Source organism: Strix uralensis, chromosome 17 (genome assembly GCF_047716275.1).
Source record: "Strix uralensis isolate ZFMK-TIS-50842 chromosome 17, bStrUra1, whole genome shotgun sequence".
In the NCBI taxonomy this organism is placed as follows: Eukaryota; Metazoa; Chordata; class Aves; order Strigiformes; family Strigidae; genus Strix; species Strix uralensis.
Window position 1 is genome coordinate 10,947,512 of NC_133988.1, and position 26,095 is coordinate 10,973,606.

A 26,095-nucleotide genomic window follows, 5' to 3' on the forward strand; every position below is an offset into this window, starting at 1 on the left:
ACAATTATGTGACTAGAATTAATATGAGCGGGTGCTAAAATGCTACATCACCTGTCATCTTTGCAACTCTCCAGTCACTGTAGAGTTTAAAGGTGTAAACCTGTGTTACCTGTACCTGAATCTGGGCCTGCACTTGCTGGGTTCCACCTGGCTTCTGGGTTTGGGAAATTGGAGTTGTTAAGAACTGTGTTTTAATGGCAGGCTGTGTGGTATAAGTTACTTTTTGTTGCTGCGATGTCTGCTGCTGGGTTTGGACTGTAACCTGTTGAGCATTTATCTGCAGAAGAGAAAAAAAGCATCAGTGAATAAAAGAATATAGGTGTATTTTAAAGAATAGGTATGTAGCTAACAAGATTAATTACATTTAATTATTGAAACATAACCCTCCTAGGCTTAGTAATAGTAAAATGAGCACTAGGAACAAGCTTTCATGCACTTATACAAATATTCTGAATCACTTTAAGTATTTACTGAAATGGTTCTCTTACACACACAATTTATACAATAATACACCTCCAAAAAACCACACTGGTCACTAACTGACAGCAAAGATGACATTTCAGGAAAAAGGTGTATTTTGCACAGTTTAAATTGTAAACAATGAAAATCTTTGGGATTATTCCACATTTGGTTGTATTAAAAGTGACTAAAGAGAATCTTAATCTTTGTCACTTAAAACAGAAGACAACAAAACCCACTTTGGGGCATGAGAATCACAGCAAACAACAGCCTTATTGAAAAAATTATTAAGCACCTGACAAGGCACATCAGAAACCGTTCTCTTGAGATATACTTAAAATCCACCCCTAGAAATACTGACTGACTCTCTAGGAGTGTCCTTGTAATTCAGAGCTGAAGCTTTACAACCGCAGTAGCACTACATAACAACAGGTACCTTCTGCTGCACAGTAGCTTGACCCTGTGCAACCTGAGGCTGGATAGCTTTCTGCTGCTGCGCTGCTTGATGATGCTTGAGTTTTAGAAGCTGCTGGACATGCAGTGGCTGTGCAACTACCGTCTGGCCTCCTAAAAATCAAAAAAATAATTAGAACTGTAAGAGTCTTCATTTTATTGCTTTGTCCCAGTAATCACAGCTTGCAAACAGATTGTGCTTTTTATAGACTTACACATCTGCATAGCTTTGAGCACTAATAACACACTGATTTTAATGGAAATAAGACATATGATTTTGACAGTAGAGAAAAAAGCATTTCTAAGGGCATGACTAAGCTAACTGTGTTCTAACAATCATCTTCCTACAGGAAAAATTCTGTCCACAGTACAGGAGACAGTTATGAAATACGAGTTTTCCTATTTCCATTTTGCATTTTTTAAAAAATTATGAAATTACTACATCTTTCTTTTAAAAACTGTATTTGCTCACGCACAGATTAAAAAAAAGAAACAAAACCAAAACCAACCACATCTGGCTAAAGAGTCATGCTAACCTCCAGATAAAATGGAGTAAGCTCAATTCTCCTGCGTCATTATTTTAGAAACAAACTGGAATGCAACCTCTATTACTTTAGTTTTTAAAAAGTGCGTGTGTCCCACAGAAGACATTATTTGAAACACCCTACCTTTAAAAAAAGTGAGATTTAAAATTTTGTTATGTTTTAGCAAGTCTGTTGATGTACCTGCTGCTTTCTGTGGCTGCCCAATGGCAACACTAATGCCTGCAACAGTAACGGGAAGTGTAGTGACTCCTGCAGATGACACAACAGCAGCTGGAACAGACACCACCGGAGGCTTTGCCAAAGCAACCTGTGCTGCTTGTGGAGTTTGGGCCTGGATCTGTCCTTGTGCTTGAAGCTGGGAAGCAGGAACACGAGTCTAAGCAGTAAGGAATGAAGATTATTGTACTGGCACAAAAAACATTTGCTGCATATAACAGGTCATTATAAAGTGACAGCTGTAAATGTTTCTAAACATAATTGCTCTTTTACAGAATACACTTCAGAGATTATATCAGTGGGTAAGTGCAATTTAAAGTTATTTACGTTACAGCTGTATCTTTTGTACTGCCTAAGTAATGCAAAGGGCACTTGTGTGCTTGTACGACCAGTATCCAGCTCATTTAAACCAGTCAAGAGAATAAGGTGTTTAAGTCTGTTTTTGCAAAGTCAAAGACAACTTACAAGACGAGCAACTTGCAGGTTTGTCACAGTAGTGCCTGTGAGAACTGCGCCAGGACGAGGTGCTGTAACAGCAGTGAGTTGCTGAGTTTGCTGTTGCTGTTGCACTTGTACTTGTGCTGTTTGCTGTTGTGCCCCTTGCTGCGTCTGCTGCGCTGCCTGCTGCTGGGGAAGCTGCAGTTTCTGTTTCTGCAACTTGATCAGCTGCTCCTGCAAAAATCAAACACTTCCATCATTTCCAATCTTTTACATGACTACAGGAAAAAAATGGAAATGAATCCGGAGCTTTTAAAGGAGAAACATTCTATGCCAGACTTCAGTAAGATCAAAGAGCTAAGAATGCAACTCCTTTACGCAATGGGTTGCCAGTGAATAAGTAACAGTAAGTGCTTTACATCCTGACCTGCTGCGATAGTGGTACTATTTGAAATGGCTATCAGACTCACTGCCTTCATGACATTTTAGTAGGATCAAATTTAAGAGCTGCATTTCACTCTAGCCCAAGAGAACAGGATACAACACACACAGCTTATGATGCTTACAGTAACAATGAGAGTAACATGCCACGTTACATGCATTTCCTCACCTGTGACAACTTCCCTACAGTTTTTATTTGAGCTGGAGACTGGGCTTGTGCCTGAGCCTGAATCTGTGGGACCTGCACCTGAGCAGCCTGCTGCTGCTGTTGCCTCAGAAGCTGGAAGTGAGCAGGGGTGATTGTTTTGCCAGACAGCTGGACTGTTGGGGTAGCTGTGAATAAAGAAAAAAAAATGCTCTGAAGAAAGATTTTCAACATTCAGTTTAATTCATTGATTTCACCTGAAAAGACAACCTGTTACATGTGTATTTTTCTGCTCCAGCAGTTTGTGGACAAATAACAACACATTAGCATAAACATGATGTAAAAGCAGAGTAAATAATAAAATATATGCTCCTTTCTTCACAATGTTTTTTAGTCGAGACAGTCAATTCTAATACTTTACTGCTAGATTATTAAGAAATCTTTTTAAATTGTAATGCCTAGGGGCCAAGCAGCTCTCTACTGCAACATTTCATACAGAAATACTGGAGAAAAATGTAATCTGAGCATCAACAAAAAAGCAAGTTAAAAATCACAGCACCATTTAATTGTGCTGCCAACAAATCCAGACTTTCATTATTGTGGGACTAGGGTGGTCAAGCAACCTACAGAAATTCTGGGGCCCTTTTTGCACCCTCTGAAAAAGTCCCTAAACACAAGATTATTACCTGGTGTAACTTGAGTCACCAAAGATCTTGTCTGGGTCTGCACGGGCGTTAAGTTTGTAGTTACGACAGCTGATGCTGTCACTGATGTTACCGCACGAACTCCCTGGGTGGATGCTATGGTCACCAGTTCTGTGGAAGCCGCAGGCGCCGTCGCAGTTCGCTGCTGGGTATGAACCACTTGTGCAGTTGCAGTGCCTCCCGAAGTCTGAAAAGGAGCACAGTCATTACTTGTCACAGTTTCTATATCTCATATAAAGCTATGGAACCTTCTGGAAATGGACTACACAATTTTAGAAACAAACATTAAAAATGCAAAAGCATTGCAAAAGGAAAGAAGGTCCCAATCTTCTAACATATCTGTTTGGATATGTCTCATAATCAGCATCTGGTTAAATCTTTTTCAAACAGGCTGATCACCAAACCCTTAACTACATTACAGAAATTGGGTTTTACTACCTTTCAATTTTTTGCTTTGTCTTCCATAGTCTTAAACCATTAAAATAATAATAAAGAACATAATTAACAAAGCACAAAACAGTTACAGGCTGGAAACAATAATGACATAACACATTGCCTATGAGAGCACTCATCTACAAACTATTTTTAACAGTAGTATCTATTAGGCACTTTTTTCTGATGAACTGTTCCAGTGTGTTCTGATATTTTGGTAAGGGAGAGGGGCATGATACAGAACCACACGATGCACATGAAATTTCCAAGGAGCAGAGTTTCTGGTAACAAGGAAAGTTAAAGAAGAAAACAGATACGCTGATAAAACATGCGACCAAGATCAGTCCAGGGACACAACTAGTGATGTGACTACTCACAGTCAATGTTCCAGGTATAACAGGTGAAGCCAGACGTTTATTGATGGGCTGAAAGGTAGCAGCAGGGACTCCAGCAACCGTATTCACTATGACATTTCCACTCACTGTAGCTGAAAGCAAGCCAAGATTAAATGTGAGATTCTAAAAATGAAAATCCAAATGCCCTGTCATCTCCAATGCCTAATTATAAAGTCTTCTTACCAGTCTGTATACTTGTCCCCGTAACCGCTGTTTTGATTGTGCCCGCCTATTTAGAAAACAATTGAGGTAACAGTTCAGAAAAACAATAAAAATAAACCAAATATAGCTTTTACTGTACTATGCTGTTTAACACAATGTTGTATTCCAGAAGTGACAAAATAAGAAAAATGCAATAAAATGCACAGATACTTCTGCAGTTGTTCGTTCATTCTATATATCAATAACAACTGATGTATATATTAGAATTCTGACACACTAACGAGCAACTGGAGACCAGTCAAGTGTTTGGTGAATAGTGGTCATTTGACATTCTTGTTAGTAGAAGAAGGGAGCAATATCTTCCTCTGGCATGCCACAGACAACCACTCACACATGAGCATCACTGAGCAGCAGATACGCAGCAATACTTATGGGTCAGAACCCATCCTCTGTTTCTGTAAAAGCTGTAGTATTCTCGCCCTTCATCAAGTAAAATAAAATCACCACTGCCTGCACACATTAGTATGCAAACTGGACTGGCTCTAAAAACAAAAGCCTCGGACCTGTCACCAGATTCATTAAAAGAGACTCTAGATTTAAGGAAGCCATGAGAGCTTTGCGCAGATTTGCAATAAAACAACCATGGTATATCCTGTAGGATGCAACAATCCACTTGCCTTGCAAAGGTTAATAAAGCTTTGGTTTTAAAGCTACTTTAACAGAGTAGCTCTTACAGCTACATTCTCTTTATTCTCCAAGTTCTCTGTATTTGCTCAGACTTGATTAAAGTCTAAACTCAAAAAGGCAAAAAATCTTTGCAAAGAATATGGTGCTTTTCCAACTCAGAATGCCAAGACCTATTGCTATAATGGTAAAAACACAGTCTTAATAAATGAGCAGATGAGAAGATACCCAGTGTACTCAGGAAAAAGAAGAAAGAAAGAAAGAAAGAAAGAAATAGCTTTTATCTCACTATACTGACCTAAAATTCTCACTTTCCAGAGAAAATAAAACACGCAAATATGGTACACACAGAAGAACTGAAGTTACTACATCAGAGGCACCAAGCCCTCCCTTTCTTACCAATACTGCTGTGTTGGCCACAGTAGTTACTGCAGTCTGCACTACTGCCTGCGGCTGCTGAACTACCTGTGCCTGAGTCTGCGGCTGAGGCTGGGCTTGTGCTTGCTGTACAGCTGGTTGCTGAGCTTGCTGCTGGCCAGCTTGCTGCTGCTGAGGCTGTGGGCCTGTCTGCTGCTGTGCCCTCTGCTGTTCAGCCAAAGCCTAGGAAATCAAAGTGTGAGCTTCATTGTCTTCAAAACAGTGCATGTAACAATCAGGGTGTATTATTTTAAAACCAAACCAACAGACAAAACCCCTTTAACTCTCTATTATATATGTGTGTGCAGAGACAGCATACAAATCTATCTTCACTGCAACTCTCTAACTCCAAATTATATGACCTAACTAGTTTCAAACTACAATCTATATTCATGGTAATGGCTTAGAGCATAGCACAACGAGCAATTTACTGTCCACAAGCAAGGACAAATATCTCTTTCTGAATAATATAATAAAGGAGGCTACAGAATGGTCAAGAATAAAACAAGATTTTTACATGTTTTTAATATATTCTCCAAAAAGATGCTTCTAAACGAGTATGTGACGTACAGGCCCAAAGAAAGGTCCCACTTTGGGCCTCGGATATCTAAACCCTAGTACCTGAACAATTTGCAGCTGCTCATAACATCTACTGTACCGCCAAACTTCTCCCAGGAGGCAGCTTTTCTCGTACTTCCTCTGTTGTCTAATTTTTAAATTACTGCAGTCATATGTATAGCTGAGATGGAGACCATACCTTTTTCTCTTTTGCAATGCGTTCTGCTCGGAGGGATGCAACTTGAATTGGAGGAAGTGGCTTATCATAGTTGATACCACTAGAAACGATGATAAAACAAAGCACACAATCATTAAAAATAAATAACTGAAAGTTAAAAAAGAAAAAAACACCTTTATGCAATTCTTAACTCCTTTAAGACAAAGAGTGCCCACCTTTCTGCAAGCACTGATGCATGCTTTGGATTCTTCTGGAAAGGATTCATGCCAAGTCTGAAATTGAGCGAAACTGTATTACTGAAGACAGAAAAAACTTAAAAGCAGTATTTAATTTGACATGTTTTAGCAGATGACACTGCAGTTTTGGTGAAATTTTCATGATATTCCCACCAGTACTGGAGCCTGCATACAGATAGACATTTTAAGAAAGACTCAGAGTAAATATGAATACAGAAAATTTACTGCAGGAATATACATAGAAAACAATGTACTACTAAACAGCATAGACATCAAAATGTTTACAACTCAGGCAAATGGAAAGTGTAGTTTATGAAGTAGATTAAAAAAACCAACTGAATGCTCTTCTGCTTTTAATCACACAGAACAAATTCATGCAGTGAGTAAAAGCTAACCCAAACACATGAAACATGAAGGTGTTCCAATAACACAAGGCCAGGACGCAAGGAAAGAGATCAAGAACAGAGGAACAAAACAGCGGTTTGAAACAGAGTGTAAAATAACTCTCGGTTGCAAGAACAATTCAGAACACAGTTTCCAGATCTGTGGTGACAGGGGGATCGAATGATCCCAGTTAAACTTACAGAGGTTTGATAGGTGGACTTCTTTTCCCTGCAATCATTTTCATCATCTCAAAATGATTAGTGTAAAGTTGCGTGTGGGTTGCACCCTCATCTTGAGCATAGATCTGATTGGTACGAAGTGGGCGACTGTTTTTAGTCTAAAAAATGAAAACAAACCAGCTTTCAATTGCGAACACACCCACGTGGTGTTTTGTCTACGTATAAACACATGGTGCGCTTGTAGATAATTTAAAAACGTACTCCAACATATCTATCACAGACTGGTTTCTGCCTCGTGTCACTGATAACTTACTGTTACACAAAACTCTATGGGAAATATATAAAGAAAGAGCAAAATAAGGAGCAGTTCTCACGGTCACACTGGCATCAGCACTTGGGGACATATAAAATGGCAAACTCTAATTTGAAAAAGAATATTTGTTTTAGTTTAGATTTTGCAAGTTTAATTCAGTACCCAAACCAAGAGCCCATTAGTTTATAGTTATGCATAGCGCACACATAATATAATAAAACCATCACTGCACTGCTCTCCCAACAAAGCTATGTTAACATCCAACACACCATGCCATTCTAACATTTGGCTTCTCCTAAGTAGAAACTGCCAGTCAGGGACAAACCTGCTTATTAGTCAGAGAATGGGACTACTGTCAGAAGGTCTAGATTCTCTACCCAGTTCTGCCACTAAATTGCTGTACGGTTTGGAAGAAGTTGTTTACAATCATGGAATTTATTTTTGTTTCTGTAGCGTACTATCATCCTCGTTTACTAAGAAGTGCTTCAAGCATTAAATTCACTATATATTTGTAATCCACTTAGACTCTAGCATGAAGTACATTCTTATAGATCTTAAGTACCATCATAATAATCAGGATAAGTTACGTGGTGGTTGTTAGGTGGAAAAATACCCACTACAGTTTAAGTGAAATCACAAACTTCTTTGCATGATTTAAAATTTATCTATCAAATCCAAAAGCTGAAGTCTGGTGTCAATCCACTGTATCAACAAAGAAAGGAAAATTAAATTTGGAATTTTAATTGATGTTTCAGAACTCAGGTAACACTCAACATGGATCTCATATGAATTATCTGCCCACCTCCATTGCTGCTAAATACCACAGTGTCTAGATTTGATTTTGAAAGAATACCAATGCACACCTTATAAATACTTTTTGTCTTCTTTTTAGGATTAGCTTCGTACATTAGCTGTAAAATAAGAAGGAAAGTTAGATGATCTTTTGTGGAAGATTTTGTTCAGGTGCTTTTTCTTTTCAAAGAAATCATATAAAATAAGTGGAAATCCTGATGAGGATAATTTTATAATCTTTTAAAAGTTATTTATTTACACTGTTGAAACATTTAACAAAAAACAAGTGTTTACGGAGATAAGGGAAAAAAAACTACAAACTTAAGGTAAAAAAAGACGCATCATTCTGTGTAAACTCACCTTTCCTTCTTCCCTTGGAATAATGACATTTTCGTATCTGTTTCGGCATTGTTTTGGTGAGCGATAGACTCTGCTGCATGAGTTAACAACATCACTAACAAGGTCCCAATTGGGAGTGTGTGCTGGCGATACAACAGCAAGATTTAAAGGAAGCTCCAGCAGCTGCTTCACTGCCTACAATAGATAAAGGTACAAAAGCTTCAGATGACAAATCATTCCAATCTTCCAAACCTACCCTTATCTACATGTGTCCACACACCGTTACTACAATGATACAGATAGCTCAGGGCTCAGGCGATGGGTTCACCTACATTCACAGAGAATAAATAAGCACAAAATGCTACTACACTTGGAGATGGGCGTAAGAGGCACAGAGAGCTGCCATTCAAGTGCTGCTCTCTTTTCAAAGGTGAGGAGAACCTTAGCTGCATTATCTAAAGTCCAGCCAGCACAACTAATCTGGAACATAATAGTAAGTGGTGTCTACAAGAAAAATAGGACTTAATCATGAATTTTGTAGTTTAACCTTGAATTTATCCTTAGAGGAATACAAATGATAGGCAATCTGTTCTGAGTTATGTCAGCAAAATGCCAAACTAGCCATTAAAAATCAGAAATAACCTTGAAGAGATAAAGTGTGGAAAGAGCCATTTCTGAAATTAGAAGCTAAAATACAATAAATAATAACAACAGAAGGTGTGGGTATCATCTGACCTGCAGAAGTGCCCAGTCTTCACTGATCAACCACTCTGGATTATCCTGTCCAGCCTCAGTAGCTGGTTTGACAAGGGTCGGCAAAGGCTTTGCAAACTGCGTCTGTTGTTTCAACAAGATGTTTTTCTTTTGCTCTTTGCCCTCTCGGCGCATTTTCAACATTCCCGGAGTTGCTCGATCAAAAAGTGAACGAGGTGGAATAACTGTCTCTCCATGACGTTGCTTTTTCTTCCTACCTGCAGCTAAGACAAAAAAAAATAATTCTTGGTAAATAGCTACTACCATTCTTTGATTCCTCTGCTACTTACACCTGCAAAATGCTCCTACATGTGTACAGAGTATTCTCCACTCTTAAAAGCGTACTGTCAGCAACTAAACACAGATGGGTATAAAGCCATATCTGCCTTGTCCTAACTCACATAGTAGAATGCCTATTTTCTAAAATTGTCCTTCTAAAAACACCTACATGTCTAAATAGAAAGGCACACTGTAAGAACTGGGGCTTCCAGTGATTCTATTGCTTCAAGACCACAGTGAGACAAGAATTTTCATCTCTTCAAACCTGCAAATTTTATCTTTACTGGACCAGGCATGTAGGAGGTATGAAAAATCCCCTGATTTTTTTTAGCTTTCAGCAGCAAATCTCAGAACAGTTCTGAACAAACACCTACCAGATGGGTCTGTTTTGTGTCGTTTACGTTCCTTCCTGACATACACTGGAGGCAACTTTGATTCAGGAATAGGGGTGGTATCATACATCAGGCACATAACAGAATCAATGTAGATATCATTGTCATCCTGAGGTGGAGTGGGAGGAGTCCAAAGCTGCACAGAACAAAATGTGTAGTTACTGCAGTATTAACTCTCCACTGATCTTTATGTTTGAAAAAAATAAAAAGCCTGTTTAGGTTGCCTGGTGTTCCTTCTACTTACTGGCATTATTTCGGTTTGTCCATCTGGACCTTCATAGACATATTCCTACACAGCAAAAAGAGAATACAATTCAAATGAACCAACTGAGCCCTGAAGGAAAAGGTATTCTCAGAATAACTGTTAAGAAATACACTATTTAGAAAAACAAGACTAATCAGGAATTACTTTGTTGTACGCATCCTCCCGAGTGTAGGTTAGAAGTTCTTCTTCATCCTCCCAAAGCATTTTTTGCTCTTTTTCCTTTAATTCCTTCATGTGCTGGACTTCCCACACCTTCTTTGCAGTTTTCAATTCCATCTAGATGAAAGTTAGACTCCGTATAAACTTCAGGCAGTAACAGACACAAAATTTATCAATTTGTATTTTTATGGACAAATTCCTTGAACTTTGACATTTTCAGGCACAGAAATCTTACAGCAATTTCTTAACAGATACTTTCATAATCACTTAGAAGAGATCTTTTCGTCTCTGTGGAGGGTCTTTAAACCCTCAAAATAAAGCAAACTCAGAATTTTAGTTAAACAACCAAGACAACCAGAACACAGCTCCTTTACCCAAATAAGCAGGCTCACTGAAATTAATTATTTTTTTTTCCCCACTATCAATGGAGCACAACAAATATTTGCTGAGTTGTGCTGAAGAATGTAACTCCCATTTTATAAAAAGAAATTAAGAACTGACACAGCTCTCTGTAAAGCATTCCAGTGCTCATATAGCATAGCAAGAGAAGATCACAGAAGTGCCTACCATGTATTCCATGTCATTGGAGAAATTTCCACTTCATATTGAAAATATAACCCTGTTTGTACATACTGTGACAGAATAACATGGAAAAGAAAGATTTGTTGGTTTACCTCATTCAACCGTGGCTCATTCTCATCAACTGAAACGTGGAAGAGCTCTAAATAATTCAAAGCATACTTCTCAATTGGAGTCAGCTGAGAGAACATATCAAGGAAAAAAAAAGTTAGTATTGAGGATAATAAAAGAAATTTTAACTGAAGTATAATGTATCAAAGCTCTCCTTAAAACTAATCTCCCTCTCTGATGGCTTAACATCTTAAATCAGTAGGAGATCTCCCACCCATTTAATGGGACTATCAATCCCATAGACAACAAAATTGCTTTAAAGCCAGATTGCAAAGAAATTGAAATATTTGAACTAAACATTACTTTTTAACCAAATATTCACAGAAAGACATGGTACCTGATCCACAACAGCAACTAACTCCTGCAGCTGTGAGGGCTCTTCATTGTATTTTGACTCACAGAGCTCCGAGATTAAAGGTTCAATGCTTGACTCAGGACCTATCTCTTGTACACGATCATTTGACTCCTCATCCTCTTGTTCAATACTGTTGAGGGCCTTTCAGAAAGACATAATTTAAAAATAACGAAGACTTCAAAAATATGGAAAGAAACCCCATAAGGAGTTCACTGAAATCCAACACAAATTTCTGGAATAAGTTACTGCTGAGGCAAGAGAAACAATCCCCAGAAAGTACACAACTCAGCTGTGGGCTTTTGAATTTTTTGTTACAAGGAAAATTAAAAAAAAAAAAAAAAACAACACAAAACAAAACATAAAACTACCAGGAAAAAGAGATTGACAGAATTTACCCGAATTAGAAAAGGCAGCTGTTTAATACTAATGTTGCACAGCTGTATCTTTAATGTATGTGTTAATAATTACCTCTATGAATGGTCTTGCAACTTTAGGTGAAATATTTTCTGCTGGAGATGGCTCTTGAGAAAGTACTACAAACTCTTCTGCTTTCACTCTAAATCCAGAATCCTCCATAGGAGAATGAACCTCAAACAATTCCTGAATCGTTTGCTTGGTAAGTAGAAGGGGAGAAAACAAAGAGAAGTACATTCAGTTTTCAGAACCATTTTGGTTTTTTATATAATTTTGAATTAGCTCAGGTTCAAGTGACCTTATAAACTATGTACGGGCTAAAGAAAAAATAAACTGCTATCTATTAGTTCTGGAAAATTGACCATTTTCTCTTCTGTAACTTTCTCCTGTAGGACTAGAGAGTAGAATAAAATGTTAATTTATAGGAAAACCAGAAATACACAGTGTCTCATCCTGCACCACCACACTGGGAGTGCCAGAAGGGGATGGACTAGCATCATCAGTACAGTCACTGTCTTCTGCATCTTCAGAGCAGTGATTAAGAGTCTATCTCACTAAATACCCAACCTTTATATTTCACATTTTTTAAGTTGTTGAAACCTTCATTCTTACAAGCTCTGCAGAATTTTGCAGCAGGGTGCAAGAAACCAGAAAATGTTAAGTCACATAGGTGATGCCTGTGCATCACTATGCGAGTAACATAACAAAAACAGATGGACAGTATTTGAGAGAATGTGGTCCTAACGCCTAGAGTTCAAGTAATCATGAAATCTAATAAGCTTACCTATCAATTCTAGCCCAAACAGATTTCTACTAAACTGTTATTAAACACCCCAACACAGATGCTTGACTTTATTAAACACTGCAACACGGGTGTTTGAACGCATTGTGAATATTAACTTACCTGTGTTAAAAAGGCCATTGAATAGTCATTTCCCTGAGCAGCTACTTCTCTGATCAAGTCCTTTGTGCCATTTTTCAAAAGCTTCTCTTCTACAGAATTACCACTGACAAGCCTGGAAAAAAAAAGGAAAAAGAATAGAAATCTGATAAGTCATTTCCAAAGCTTTCAGAAACAAAAAGAAAATTGCCCTTAGAGAACAACACTGAACTCTTAAAATGTGGTGGTTTGTGGACTTTTCTTTTTATTTCTAGTACAGGCCCAGCACAAAACACATACTACCACCTCTACTTTAAAGCTTCCTTGTAACAATTAGTGTAATTAAAAAAAAAAAAAAAAAAAATCAAACACCACCTCACTTAGAAAATTTCATGTAAACTAACAGACAAAAAAACTACGCAGGTATGCCTCATTCATTACATGTGGCATTAAGAAAGACCACATTTTCATGTGATAACCTGGTATCTTTTTTACTGAAGCGAGATGAAGTTTTCAGCACTGTTTCCACTTTATTTCAGATCATACAGAGTAGGACTGTCTGAACTAACCTTACACTAAAGCATGATAAAGAGAGCTCGTTCATCTGTAACCATCACCTGTATATATGGATATCTTTACATCTCCCAATTCTGTCACACCATTCCTGAGCTTTTGCATCCATCACTGGGTTTAGATCATTGTCATAGAACACAACAGTGTCTGCCTCAACAAGATTGACTCCAGTGGAACGACTGTGAGAGGAAAGGATGGCGCAGAAAATGCGCTTGTCTCTGTTGAAAATTTTCATCAGCTCCTACGTAAACGGAATAAAAGCAAGGAGTAAATAAATCATACAGCAAAATAAAATCCCAAACCAAAGTCACTGTAGCCTAAGAAAAAACAGAAAAAAACAAGTCGAGTGTTTCAAAATGAGTAAGACACAAGGCAAATTTCCTTCCCCCACTGTAGCATATAAAAGCCTGAGCAGCATATATTGCTGTACCAGTGGACAATCGTTAGGGCAAATTTACCTGACGCTGTTCATGGTTAGCATATTCATCAATCCTCACAAACGTGAGGAAATGGAAATTCAGGAACAATTCCAGTATGTCCAACATCAGAATCATCTGTGACAAAATCAGCACACGGCGCCCTTCAGATTTCAACTTCTGAAGCAAGACAGCAAGAGCTTCTAATTTTCCTGTATTTCAAACAAGAAGACCAATAATGGTTTTATATAGACATTCCATTCCTGTAAAACAGGAAATTACTGAAATATTATCAGCAAATGTCCTCCTCTACCTGAGTCATACTGCACCAGCCGGAGGTCAGGGAACTGTAGCAAGTGAGGAGTTGTAATCTGTTGCAACTGATGCAAGTGAGGAGCTGCCTTCTGCTTAAGACTGTGCTTAAGGAGTTTCAATCTGTGACTATATGAAGGGGGAGGATTTGCTACATACAAACATGGGGGAGCAGCAACTGCAGCTGGCAATACGAAGAGGGCCCTGTGAAAAGCATCAAAACAAGGGAATATGAGTTTAAAATTTACATACAAAATGATCATCTGCAGTAATGATTTCAGCCTGTCAACCATGTAATTTTACACTATTATCTAACCACTTTGTTAAAGTGACTTAATAAGTGCTGCATAACTTCAAAGTGTTAACATGTTAACATTCTCCATCTCCCTTTGTTTTGTCTTGTCTGCTTTGATGATAGCTTCTGTTAAGGTGTTTGCACTGTGACCATGTATTCAGTCTCTGCAGCTCAAACACAAGAAACATCCATCATACCAACCTTACTAAAAGCAATTCAATAAAGTTTGAGTTCTTCTAATTGCATTTCATGCTTCTAGAAAACCGCAGCTATTGCTCTGCACATAATCCACTAAACATCAGCTTCAGCTAAACTAGCTTCTGCCTACATCTCTGTGTCTTAACTCTTGTTGGTTGGCTCTAAGAGGTACCTACTCAGAAATAAATCCAAAGCATAAGAATGTATGGTGATGTATAGTCAGCTGAATTTGGGCTTGAAACTAGGAATGAGGCACTGAAAACTCTTACTATAAAGATCCTAAAAGAAACAGAAGTGACTTATTTTTATGTTCATACTGCACTTCATTTACTGCTAAATAAATCAATCCAAACCAAACAAGCTGATGAACAGAAACAAGGTTTTAAAGTTTTTTTGAAAAGAAATGTTTAAGAAATAACTAAATGTGGTAAGGGCCTACAAGGCAGAGTCACCCATTACCTGTTAATAACATTCTTTAGAGATTCTTGTTGCCGAACCGAAGTCAGGATCATTTCTTGCAATGGGTTACTTGGACCTCCAGAGGCACTTGAAGAAAGGCAACAGTTCACAAAGCCAGCCCACCTCCACCTGTTGTCTTCACTGGAAGACAGCTGAGAGGGCTTTCTTTCACCAGTCAAAGAACAAACACTCAGCAAGTCTCTGCCATACATTGGGGCCCGTGAACAACGGCGCTCATTGCCAGAAAATATTCTGTCCAGGCGCTCCTTCAAAAGCCGGTTCTTTTCTTCATATGTTTCCTTTGCCAAGAAAAGTTGAAAACAACATTTGCTGTTCATCACAATCACTTAGGAATTAGAGTTTCTTTAGAATGAAGCTATCAGGATCAGGATACTGTGTGCTCTATACCACCAACACCCTAGATTATGACAACTACTTAGACCAGTCACAAAAGGTGTAAATTTCAGATAAAATTTGATGACTACAGCTAAATTCCACTCATATTAATGAATCAATTCTATATTAGTTTAGTATCTTCTTGTTTTTAAAGTACGTTTTCATAGTTTTGGAAATAAAATTAATCATTTATATTTGGGACATTTCAATCAACACATTAATATTGATATGGTGCAGATTCTTGAACAGTTTAACTTGACGTTTCCCTGTGCTTTACAGGTTGCTTTAGTATCTTTTCTAAAAACTTGTTAAAATTAGAAATCTATAAAAATTTGTCCAATTGCCTTTGTGTTCAAAACACACAGAAAATCTTATGATGCCTTTATTTATGTATTACTAATTACGACATATCACAGTTATAAGAACCTGTCTGCCATCATAGTACAAGAAAGCTGTTGGCTGCTTTTATAAAATTTATTTTAAACTATGGATTACAGATGAAAATGCATCAGATATGCCAACCTGAAACACTGACAAAAGTTGCTTTTTTTACCTACTCAGTAACCATCAAGCTTCCTAATTAATTCCAGCTTTGTAAATTATAGCTTCCAACTATTACATGGACTTGGTATCAATCCTGAAAAGTTGTGTTTCCATAAGAAAATAAAAATTAAGTACCTGCGATTGTCCATGTGAGGGTGCTGGTTTTAACGCTGCTCCCATGTCACCAGATGACAAATTAGTAACTGCAGTTCTACCTGGAATACAAACTGAGGATAAACCTTGTGTTTATATATTTATTCTTCTGAAGATTGGTTTCATTTATTATTTTCAATAAGTAGACATTTCATAGCTGTAACACATCACAATTACAGACAAATTTTTAGTCTAAATGTCCACCGGGTACTGCAAATCTGTACTTTGTTACACATCAGATATCTGACAGATATTTACACCAACTGTCTTCACAAAAATCCAAGCTAGATCAATGGAATTTTACTTTGCTTTGCACAAAGACCTGCTGCATTAGTAGTTTGTTCAAAATGTCATGACTTGTGCACTAGGTATACCCTGAATCAGGAAAAGATTGTTCTAATTTATCTTAAACAAATCAAGATTTTTCAGAAAACAGATGAATTCAGTGTATCTACAAACGGATGAAACTGTATGATGGAATCTCATAGTAGCATTCTTGTGAATTCGACTGCTAGCAGACACCTTCCCAGACAGCTAACTGCACTGTAAGAACATTACGCACAAGTAAACTAATCGAAACTACAGTAATACCCTTCATGTACTAGCAGACTACAGACACTGCGTAGCAGTTATTTTCTTGATGGGATATATAGGTTTCTATCTCAGCCAGAATGCATTGCTCATCAGCACTGATTATTTCTACTAGACAAGCAGCACAGCCCTCCACTAATCACTATGAAACTGAATTTAGTGGCGAGTCAATATACCCATGAAGAACCACATTCAAGTTAACAAGCAGGTGTTAGCCCTTACATTAAGAATAATAGACTCCAAGGAGTATGGAGAGGTTTAAGTTTTACCCTTCTGCATTTTTATTACAAACAAGCTAATACAGACAGTGAGTATAAATCCATTTTTACTACACAGCTACAGATGAGCCCAGCAATCACCCAAAGCAATGGAATTTATTTGGCATTTTACCCAAAATTCAGAAAGTCAGAATAAGTATTTTCAATATGCTTTACATCTTCCTCCAAAGATGAACAGTAAAAATAATGTTTTCTTTTATCACTTGGAAACAGTACTTTAGTTATTATTGCTTTTAACAGAGCTCTCTCTTAACCATCATGAGATTAGTAAGATGCGTAAGTTTTTGTAGAAATCTTACATCAATTTTCATTCTGAACTGTGGCCATATAAGGAGCACCTGTAATGTAATCAGAGCTGGAGGGTGAAACATTTGAGTCACAGATCTTCCAAACTATTACAGAAATCCTTTAGCTCCCAACAACTAAGAGCCTGTTGAAGCTTTTTCTCCCCTTTTTATGATGAGATGTTTATTCTTCAGAAAGGCAAAATATGAACTTCAAGGGCACATTAATATATCAAAAAGGAGCAGTAAACAGTCTGTTCTGAGGGAATGGTTTATATCCAGAGAAATTTACAGCAGATGGCCACTTCCTGGGAACAAACTCCTAGCATTGCATTTATCATCATTTAACAACCTGCTGTTTTGTTGTAAATGCATCCTAGACAGCAATTTCTCTTACTGTTTTTTGATCAACATCTTGATTGTGTTTTTAAGCAAGGAACTGATCACTTTTGTAGCAAGGCACCAAACACCTAAGCAATATTTGCAGAAGGAAAGGGAAAACAGCGGCTTGATTAGATAAAGAAGCAAAGAAAATTAGATAAAAGCAAAATCAGTGTGGACATTCTCTGTCAGTATAAAAAATAATCACCCTGATCTTTCTTTAAAAAAAGTAACAAAGTATTTCAAACTCACTTCTTCCCACAAAAATCTGACCTAAGACACAACTGGTAAAAAAAAATCCTATATATATTTAATACAGTTTCAAGCTCTCCCAAGTCTGTACTAAAAATTCTCTAAAACTCCAGTACACATCACACACAAATCAAAAGGATTTGCTTCATAGTTTACCTGCTTCTGAACTCAACTTACAGAACTATGATCTGTAACAATTTGGAGTTATATATCAATGTGATTTTAGTAATTGAATGTTTGGAGAGAGACAATTCTTCAGGCTAGAAAACCTACCTTGTTGTGTCACTGCTGTGGAAGTTGGGACACCTGCTTGATGCTGGTTTCCTAAAGCATTCAGAGCGTTCTGAACAGTTCCTGCTTGGGAAACTGTCTGCATGACAACCGGACCCTGAGGTCTCAAATACTGCTGACCAGGTGCTGAAACAATCTGAAGGACACTTCCTGCAATGGAGGATTTAAGAAAAATTAGGCTGGATAGAGTGAAAAAGAACAGTGTTCCCCAGCAAAAGATACTAACTGTTTCAAACTGTGTTAAATTTTCCCAGACAAGTTCATTACACCAATCTGATTTAAAGTTCCATAATATCCAATGGGATGGAAACACCCAAGTCTTCATAGTTAAAGAGGAGTTTCACATCGTAGGGGTATCAGTCTAAGTCTAGGTATTTTATACAGAATTCAGAGGAAATCCAATCAACCAAAAAATCCTCACTGAGCATTCTCTCCCATTATTTTGTTGGCCGCAGAGAATCAAGATTTCCAGGTTCTCCTGAATTTGGCAACACACATACCACCAGCAAGGGAAATTTAAGGGCAAAATATACTGTAGGTAGAGCATTCAGGTCAGGGTAAGAGTTGGGTCAAAATTCAGAGACACACCAATCTTGAAGTATTATTTACACCATTTCAGAACAAACCAAGAATGTTCTCAGTTTTGTCTGTTTCTGCTCATCAGGGATTTTAGCTGAAATAATGCCTCACCTTACTTTAGCTGTATTGCAATCACGTGAAAACAAATTCAATACTAAAATCTTGAAATACAATACAGAAAAAGAAAGTAACCATGTCTTTCATTTGATAGACATTTATTTTTCAAAACAGAGCTACGCTGTTATCCCTTTCTCACACAGAAAACAGGTAGAGCAGAACAGTACAAGCAGCAAGGACAGAAAAATCTCCTTAACATACCGTAACAAGGAACGTGCTGCCTATATCAAAACATGAACATTCTAAATAATCAAAAATTCCCTGTTTTGAATGAAGTACCTTGTAACTGCAAGGGTTGCCCTGCAGTGAGCTGGCGAAGTTGACTATGTGATAAAGTGAACTTGTTCCCTTGGAACTGCAGAGTTACAGGGGTCTCTGGCTGAGCGATCCTGCCTTGTGCTCCTGCTATAGAAGCCAGCTGGGCTATTTTTACTACCTCACCACCTGTTAAGGAGGGAAACAGGCATTAAAAAAAACCAAAGTGGGAGGCGGGTTATTCAATATTCACAACTCTAAGTTTTGGTTAGTAAACTGGTGCGGAAGCGCCTTCCATGCATAATTATACTTAGTGCATCAAAAGTGTCATATAAAAGTTAAGCAGGTATTGCTTTCTATATTTGTTGGACAAACTGGAAAAAAGTGGATTGTTTAAAGGGTAAGAACATCAACATTTTAGGAGTTATCACTTTCATTAGCAAAAAAGTTAAGAGCTACCTGAAAACTCATGTGACACTTTGTAACAGACGAGTATAGACATTAAAGTGATTGTCACTGCCTTTTCAAGAGCATGAAGGAAGGTTTAAGGAAGAGAAAAATATTCACATGTGGCACTGTAAATACACACTTGAAATGGCCTGAAATTTGCTGATGAAACACGATTTACGTTAAGCAATCTGCACTTATACAAACCAAAAAGCTTTAAAGTGACAAGGACCAAGCTTTTTGTCCTTTAAATGCAGAAAGGCTAGAGGCATTTAGGCATTAAGTTTTATGATATTGAGAAAATATTGGCATGAAAGCTTTTGTAAAGGCAGTGCATTACCCCAGAGATAAAATTAATACATCAGTGCTCAGTACTCTATACACATGCTAATAGGCAGTGCACATACAACCTTAAAGCAAAGCCTCATTGCTTTTCTCTGCCTAACAGTTGCGACATTCCTCTCTGCAAGAGAGGCCTTTAGCAGATGGATTAGTGTTTAACATGAAAGGAATAATTAGGATAGAGCTAAAACATTTGGTCTGAAGGAAGTCTTGCCAGCAGAAGAAACATGCAGAAATAGGAGATTAAGTTGACACCGCTAATGTATGTCCACAGCAATTCTATTGTTTCTTATCCAATTTTCGATTTTCCTTGGTCATAAGCAACATACTGAGCAAGGCTAATCAGAAGAGTGAAAAAAAAACAACGATTCTGTACACATTTTAGGGTGCCTAGTAACTTAACCTCATTGTAGTACAAAGGTGGGAGAAACCTTGAAAGGGGAGGCCACTTACTAGGCAACCGTGCCTGGGCCTGAGAGGTCAGTACCAGCCTCTGAGGCAGCACACTCTGTTGGATGGTGTGCGAGGGGGCCTGTGGCTGGGCCTGGCCTAGCTGAGAGGCCTGCGCAGAGGTCTGGCCCCGCGGTTTCACAGGGTTGGCTGTGCTAGTTGCTGTGGTGAAGGTCGCTGCGGGCTGGTGTCTTGGAGCACTGGTGGAAGCCTGAGTTGTCTGAAACTGTGCTGCTGCGGCTGCAATCAATAAGGGTTGTTTGTGCAAGCTGTTAGAGGTTTTAACTCCACTCTTTTAAACAACCTGCATTAAAAAGAAACCTTCCAACAGGATATTAAAATGGCTACAGGAATGGCTTGTCCTTACAGACTGGGATTTCTATCCACACCTTTTACTCCATCCTATTTTTACAACATTATATATTTGGACAGCATTGTTTAAAGGTTAAATAAATACACAAAAGCACTGTAAATTCCCATCTTTGACAGAACATTACATATGATCAGGGTTTAAATACCAACTGTGCCATATTTACTCCATATGCTAACAGTTAGGTTACACAAAGCTTAGTTTTGCATTATACTGGCAGATCATACTGTAGAAACTAGTGGGGACATTTACTGGCAATTAGTCTGTTGGTATTTTTAGGCCATTAGTATTCTAGACCATTAAGCTAGAGGGAAAAGGAGTTCTATTAACAGACTAACTTGTATCCATCTACACAGAGGTTCAGGTAACCACCCTAGCGCTAACTCTCTTACCTTGATTTGAAGACACCGTAGCTATGGGTGATCTTCCTCGTACTTGGCCCTGTTGAGTTACTGTCGCTGTGGTCACCGTGCGTTGTACTTGAGTGCTTGGGAAAACTACAGTCCTGCCCTCAGGTTTCTGACCATACTGAACGGGTTGAAACAACCTGAAAAGAATACGGAAAGTCAAAGTCTATAGAAAGATCACAGTTTGGCCTTTAAAAGTAAACTCTATCACCCAAGGAAAGTATAAACTGATCACATCAGATGCTAATCTCTTTCTTGCAAATGGCTGAAGCTGGCAGAGTCATCACTTCAGAAAGCTTCACGTCTGGACATTCTAAAGTTATTTTGCTAAGTCCAAGAAATAAGAAATCTTTCATTGCCATGCATCCAGTTTAGTGCAGGATGCATGAGAATTACAGCAAACAGCTTAAAGAGTCTAGCCTGATATCTGGAAAAAGAATGGGGCTCTCTTATCATTTCCAGAGAGATGTCAACACAACCACAGGTCATCAGGCAGCTCCTTTCCATCAGAAAAACAGTTCCACATTACTTTGAGATCACTACTTCACTAGGAGAAAAATGATCTTAAAAAATTTACTGCTATAAAACTTCATAAGCCTCATAACACTTCAAGCACAGCTAACACTGTAGGTCCAGCTTAGTCTTGAAGAATTATCTCCAGGCTAATTTTGCAAAACAATACTCACTTGCCATAAACAAGGATCTCAAGAAAAAAATTCATCTGCCTGTGAAGTAAAACCTATGGGAAATCCATAAACAAACGTCAAATGGAGTTGTATGCCTCAAAAACCGATTCAAATAGAATCCCTATTTTCAAGGATAAACAAGAAAACAACAGAATAATAAAATGCAAAGTCAAGTCTGAGGTTTTGTGTGAATCACACTACCAGAGATGCAGACAGAACTCTGCAAACACAAAAACAGAACTACATTTTCCTCCTGTAATTCTAGCTTAAAAGGAGGGCAGCTGTACATACCTGCTTGGTTTGAGCTTCACTGGGTTGGGCCTAGAGGGTGGTGGAGGAGAGCTGTAGATTTCTTCAATCAGCTTTCTAGTAACCTTTTGTTTTGGCAACATTTGTGCTTCATAATGAGTCATTTGGTTTTCCATTCCAATGAGATCAAAGAGAGACAGGTCTGATTCCTAGAGATATTGTAAAATAACAGTTATTTTATGTGATGACCCAGTTAAGTCCTCAATATGTTCTATGCTGAATTCACTAGATTTTACTTTTTATCTTGAAATAAATGCTGCACATTTAAAAAGTAAACTATCAATCATTAGCCCAAACTGTCTAGAAACCTTGGAAATACATCTTAAACTGACAGTCCCATTTTAAGCATCAGCATTGAAAGAAAAAGATTTGAAATCATTAGCCAGCTATGAAATTAAAGCAAGGCACACTTAACAAATCTTCATACACCATAATTTCAAAAGAATTAAGTAGAATTCTTTGAAGGGGTCTGTTAACTATCGAGCTCAAATGCCAAACTATAAAGGCATGCATGTAATTTAGGAGTAGAAAAATACGAAGGAAATAAGATCAACCAAAAAAGATCATCACATCTGCCCTGTTACTCATACTTCTCTCCAACGCAATTATCTCCTTTCATTACCTCAAAGAGGGGGAATGACTTCTTTAATGGTAACACAAATAGTGGTACTTCAAATGGATTGACAGAAGTGTACTAATTTAGTCATTGAATCAGAGTGTTTACTCTTATGTGAAAAAGAGTAAGTCTTGCTCTCCTTTAGCTACCGAAAGCAGAAAGAAAATTACAGAATGCTGTAAATAAGCACTGTACTACCCAGAGTGTTTTCAGTGTTGGAAAATTCCTGCAAATGTGTATGACGAAAGCAAAGCTAATTTCTGTTTGACCAAGCAGTTCATGAAAAATTACTGATTACAAACCAGAGATGCAGCAAGTATGCACTTGGTAGGCACAGTTATGGAATAGTGAATTCCTTCTATTTATAAACTTCAGGTAGACTTATGATGTGTAAGAAAACAATATTAAGTACTGAAATTCCACAAGAGCACTAAGAGAGAAAAAAACAGTTTACTTTTCTACTCACCTTCCAAATATCCCTTTCCAGGGCACTCAGTACCAGAGACGCAGTTCTGTATTCCAGTGTTTCTGATACATAAGAGGTACTTGAAAGCCGGGGGTTTATCAGATCAGGATGATTACAAATCCGTTGCAGCTGCATCAGGACATGCAGGACACTGATGAAGTGTCCACTTTTGAGGGCTTCTTGGGTTCTACCAAATAATTTATGAGGAAATACATTAATTTAAGTACAGCTTTTACTGACATGTCCCTAAATCAGGAAAGGTGAGAATGTGCAATGCAGTATGTTACGCAAAAGTCTTAAAACAAGCTTAGATTTTACCCAGGTCTTTCTAGAGAATTTCAAGTAGCGCTGTATCAAATGTAAATTTGGAAACCTGAAACAAAGGACCAGTGCTATGTTGCAGTCAAATATGACTTAACCAGCCCCCTATCCTCTACCTGCTTCGTTTCTGTTTCATCCCTGCACCTATCAATAACCACTTGATATCACAGCACAGGTAAATGGGTGGGCGCAAGGAGAAACACTTTGGGCTTTAAGAAATAAAGAACCACTCATTAGAGACAAATCCTAAAACAAAATACGAGCAAATCTGACCATTACAACTTAATTTTTAGGTTCCAGACGTAAATGCATGCCCATAGCATCACCTGCTTGTAAATTTAGTTTACAATGTAATCACATGCTATTCACTGGTCATAATGGAAAATTTCAGAAAAAACACTAAAACGCTTCCAACTGTGACAATCATTTATCATCTTGCTTAAGCACCAAAAAGACAGCATTTTTCATTTACTGTTTTAATTCCTTACCCTGGTTGTAATATGACATCTTCATACATAGCTTTTTGTCGACTAGAAAGACGACACTTCAGCACATGTTCATACTTCTTTGTTAGCTGCTTTTCAACATCTCTCTTTGATCTTCGCAAAATAAATGGCTGAATCATCTGAAACGTTTCATAATTGAGGGAAAAAGAATTTCTCACTTCAAAGACAGTTTTACAACAGGAATCTAAACCTATTCACACTTAACACATCTGATGTGATAACCTCACCTGCCATATCTAATCATACCAGTATGCACACACTTGTATAGACATTAATTTGTTCTTTAATTTCTGCATGTTATGCTTCAAAACCTGAGCCTTGTATTTTTTTTAAAAAGAAATCTCCGTACTATTCTGGTAGCAGAAACCCCTGCTTTCACCAGGACTTTCTGTCTGAATTGAAGTGTTAAGACAGACCAGAAATTTCAAGCTAAATCACATCTTTTAATTTATTCCTCCCCCCAAGCACTTAACTACTGTAGTAGGACAGATGAGAAAAAACGACAACATACTCTGTGTAACCTGATGACCAGTTTATGGCAATAATCCTGGTTCTCCTCATTAGCTGCTTTTACTGGAAAATCTAGATAAGGTCTGGAGATTCCCGGAATCAGAAAATGTACCATGGTCCACAACTCCATCAATGTGTTATGCAAGGGAGTGTCTATCAGAAGCAAACGATGCTGGCTGTGAATAATAAAAGAAGATTTTTAACCAATACTGCATATAGCTAGTATCATTATGAAACAGACGCCAACAGTCCAACGGTTTACTGTAGCTTTAAGTTTGTCAGATACACATAAGAAATAAGTAGTGCTAATAAAATTAAATGTAAGATAAATTATATTTTTAATCTTGAATATACCACCAAACTAGCTTCCTCACCGTAGAGTATCAGGACACACAAGGGTAACTGGGAGCGCAGAATATCAGCAAAGAAGAATTATAGTATTATGACAGTGGCAACAAAAAGATCCTGAGTACGTCTCTGAATCCTGACCGTTTCAACAAAAGGCACCTCTGTAGGTGCATGTTGCACAGGAACTTGGGCAGACCGTATCAAGAGGGTTTTTATCAGTTTTCTGTTAAGAGAACTGTGTGACACAAAGAGAGAAAAATCCACTGCCAGTGAGAAAGCGTTCTCTGCTCCATACCTGCGGAGACTGAAAAGTGCCTCCCAGTGTTTCTCAGTCATGTTCTTTATTTGTTGCATCTCATCTACTATTAAGTATTTCCATCGCATTTTCATAAATGCTGGGTGGCCTTTGAACAGCTGTTTGTAAGAAGTGATACACACATTGAAGCTGTTGGGTTCTGTCCATTCCTACAGAAAAGGAAAGAGAGGATGAAACAGAAAAGTTAAGGCAGAACTCTCAAGTATCTTACAACCAGCTACTTCTTCACTAAGAACAGAAAGATGCTATGACACAAAGCATTCTAAAAGACAGTCTTGGTCTTTGAATTACAGGCAGTTCAGAAAGCAGGTTAAGCATTGCACGTATTGCTCAATATGTTCCAAAATGCCTTTGAAAATCTAGAACCGTTAGGGGTGAATCTCCTTGTCAACTAACTTGTAGTGTTAAAAACTTCTCCTATCCCATCAGGATGTAAGGAACATATAGATAAATGCAGGTTAAAGGTCTTGCCATCTAAAATACTAAATGCAACACCATAAGAGTTGCAAAATACTGTACCTGTCTTTTTGCCCTAAGTTCCCTTTGACTGCCAAAGTAGAGAAGTATTTTCAACCCCGGGCACCAGCGTTTCAATTCCAGCTCCCATTTCAATATGTTACAGCTCCGTACAACAACTAGGTGAGGGCCCCAGTTACCTACAGAAGGGGAAACAGCAGTTAACAGTGGAAAGAGATTCCTGACAATTCATGTGGCTTATATTCTGCTCTGATTTTTTTAAGGACAGTGCACTAAATTCATCATTAAAAGTGAGATGAAATAACAACAGAGGTATTTTAAGGACTAATCTATTCTTATTATTTTTTCAGACCTCAAGTACTCCTTGTTCACCTAATACCTGTTTTTCCCTCAACTACATCAATTGCTTGAACAAGAGATACTACATCCACAACAAGCTTTGCCTTACTTACATTCTTAAACTATGCTCAGTACAACAACACTATTGGTAATAT

At 37.9% G+C, this 26,095-nt stretch overlaps 1 protein-coding gene across 15 annotated transcripts in view; it reads right to left on the reverse strand.

Moving 5' to 3' along the window:
- EP400 (E1A binding protein p400) overlaps positions 1-26,095 on the reverse strand; it is a 52,937-nt gene that overhangs the window by 5,047 nt on the left and 21,795 nt on the right. For 2 of the 15 annotated variants that reach the window (XR_012631342.1, XM_074887600.1), the window contains exons 16-52: positions 25,644-25,780; positions 25,104-25,273; positions 24,462-24,636; positions 23,933-24,069; positions 23,124-23,310; positions 22,024-22,190; positions 21,032-21,186; positions 20,273-20,509; positions 19,055-19,219; positions 18,062-18,229; positions 15,985-16,076; positions 14,911-15,209; positions 13,960-14,162; positions 13,689-13,858; positions 13,275-13,471; positions 12,682-12,793; positions 11,832-11,975; positions 11,346-11,504; positions 10,993-11,076; positions 10,304-10,435; positions 10,139-10,183; positions 9,877-10,030; positions 9,206-9,447; positions 8,492-8,665; positions 8,203-8,250; positions 7,048-7,184; positions 6,443-6,499; positions 6,249-6,327; positions 5,474-5,674; positions 4,412-4,457; positions 4,211-4,320; positions 3,384-3,588; positions 2,722-2,885; positions 2,139-2,345; positions 1,638-1,833; positions 896-1,026; positions 221-277 (exon numbers count right to left, since the gene is read on the reverse strand). Coding sequence is in view for 14 of the 15 variants with exons in the window: in XM_074887600.1 (XP_074743701.1) it covers positions 221-277; positions 896-1,026; positions 1,638-1,833; positions 2,139-2,345; positions 2,722-2,885; positions 3,384-3,588; positions 4,211-4,320; positions 4,412-4,457; positions 5,474-5,674; positions 6,249-6,327; positions 6,443-6,499; positions 7,048-7,184; positions 8,203-8,250; positions 8,492-8,665; positions 9,206-9,447; positions 9,877-10,030; positions 10,139-10,183; positions 10,304-10,435; positions 10,993-11,076; positions 11,346-11,504; positions 11,832-11,975; positions 12,682-12,793; positions 13,275-13,471; positions 13,689-13,858; positions 13,960-14,162; positions 14,911-15,209; positions 15,985-16,076; positions 18,062-18,229; positions 19,055-19,219; positions 20,273-20,509; positions 21,032-21,186; positions 22,024-22,190; positions 23,124-23,310; positions 23,933-24,069; positions 24,462-24,636; positions 25,104-25,273; positions 25,644-25,780 (5,543 nt within the window). In the remaining variant the exon portion in view is untranslated. Of the gene's footprint in view, positions 1-109; positions 278-895; positions 1,027-1,637; positions 1,834-2,138; positions 2,346-2,721; positions 2,886-3,383; positions 3,589-4,210; positions 4,321-4,411; positions 4,458-5,473; positions 5,675-6,248; positions 6,328-6,442; positions 6,500-7,047; positions 7,185-8,202; positions 8,251-8,491; positions 8,666-9,205; positions 9,448-9,876; positions 10,031-10,138; positions 10,184-10,303; positions 10,436-10,992; positions 11,077-11,345; positions 11,505-11,831; positions 11,976-12,681; positions 12,794-13,274; positions 13,472-13,688; positions 13,859-13,959; positions 14,163-14,910; positions 15,210-15,984; positions 16,077-18,057; positions 18,230-19,054; positions 19,220-20,272; positions 20,510-21,031; positions 21,187-22,023; positions 22,191-23,123; positions 23,311-23,932; positions 24,070-24,461; positions 24,637-25,103; positions 25,274-25,643; positions 25,781-26,095 lie in introns of all 15 variants that reach the window. The other 13 variants (XM_074887599.1, XM_074887592.1, XM_074887605.1 and 10 more) reach the window with 11 other exon arrangements.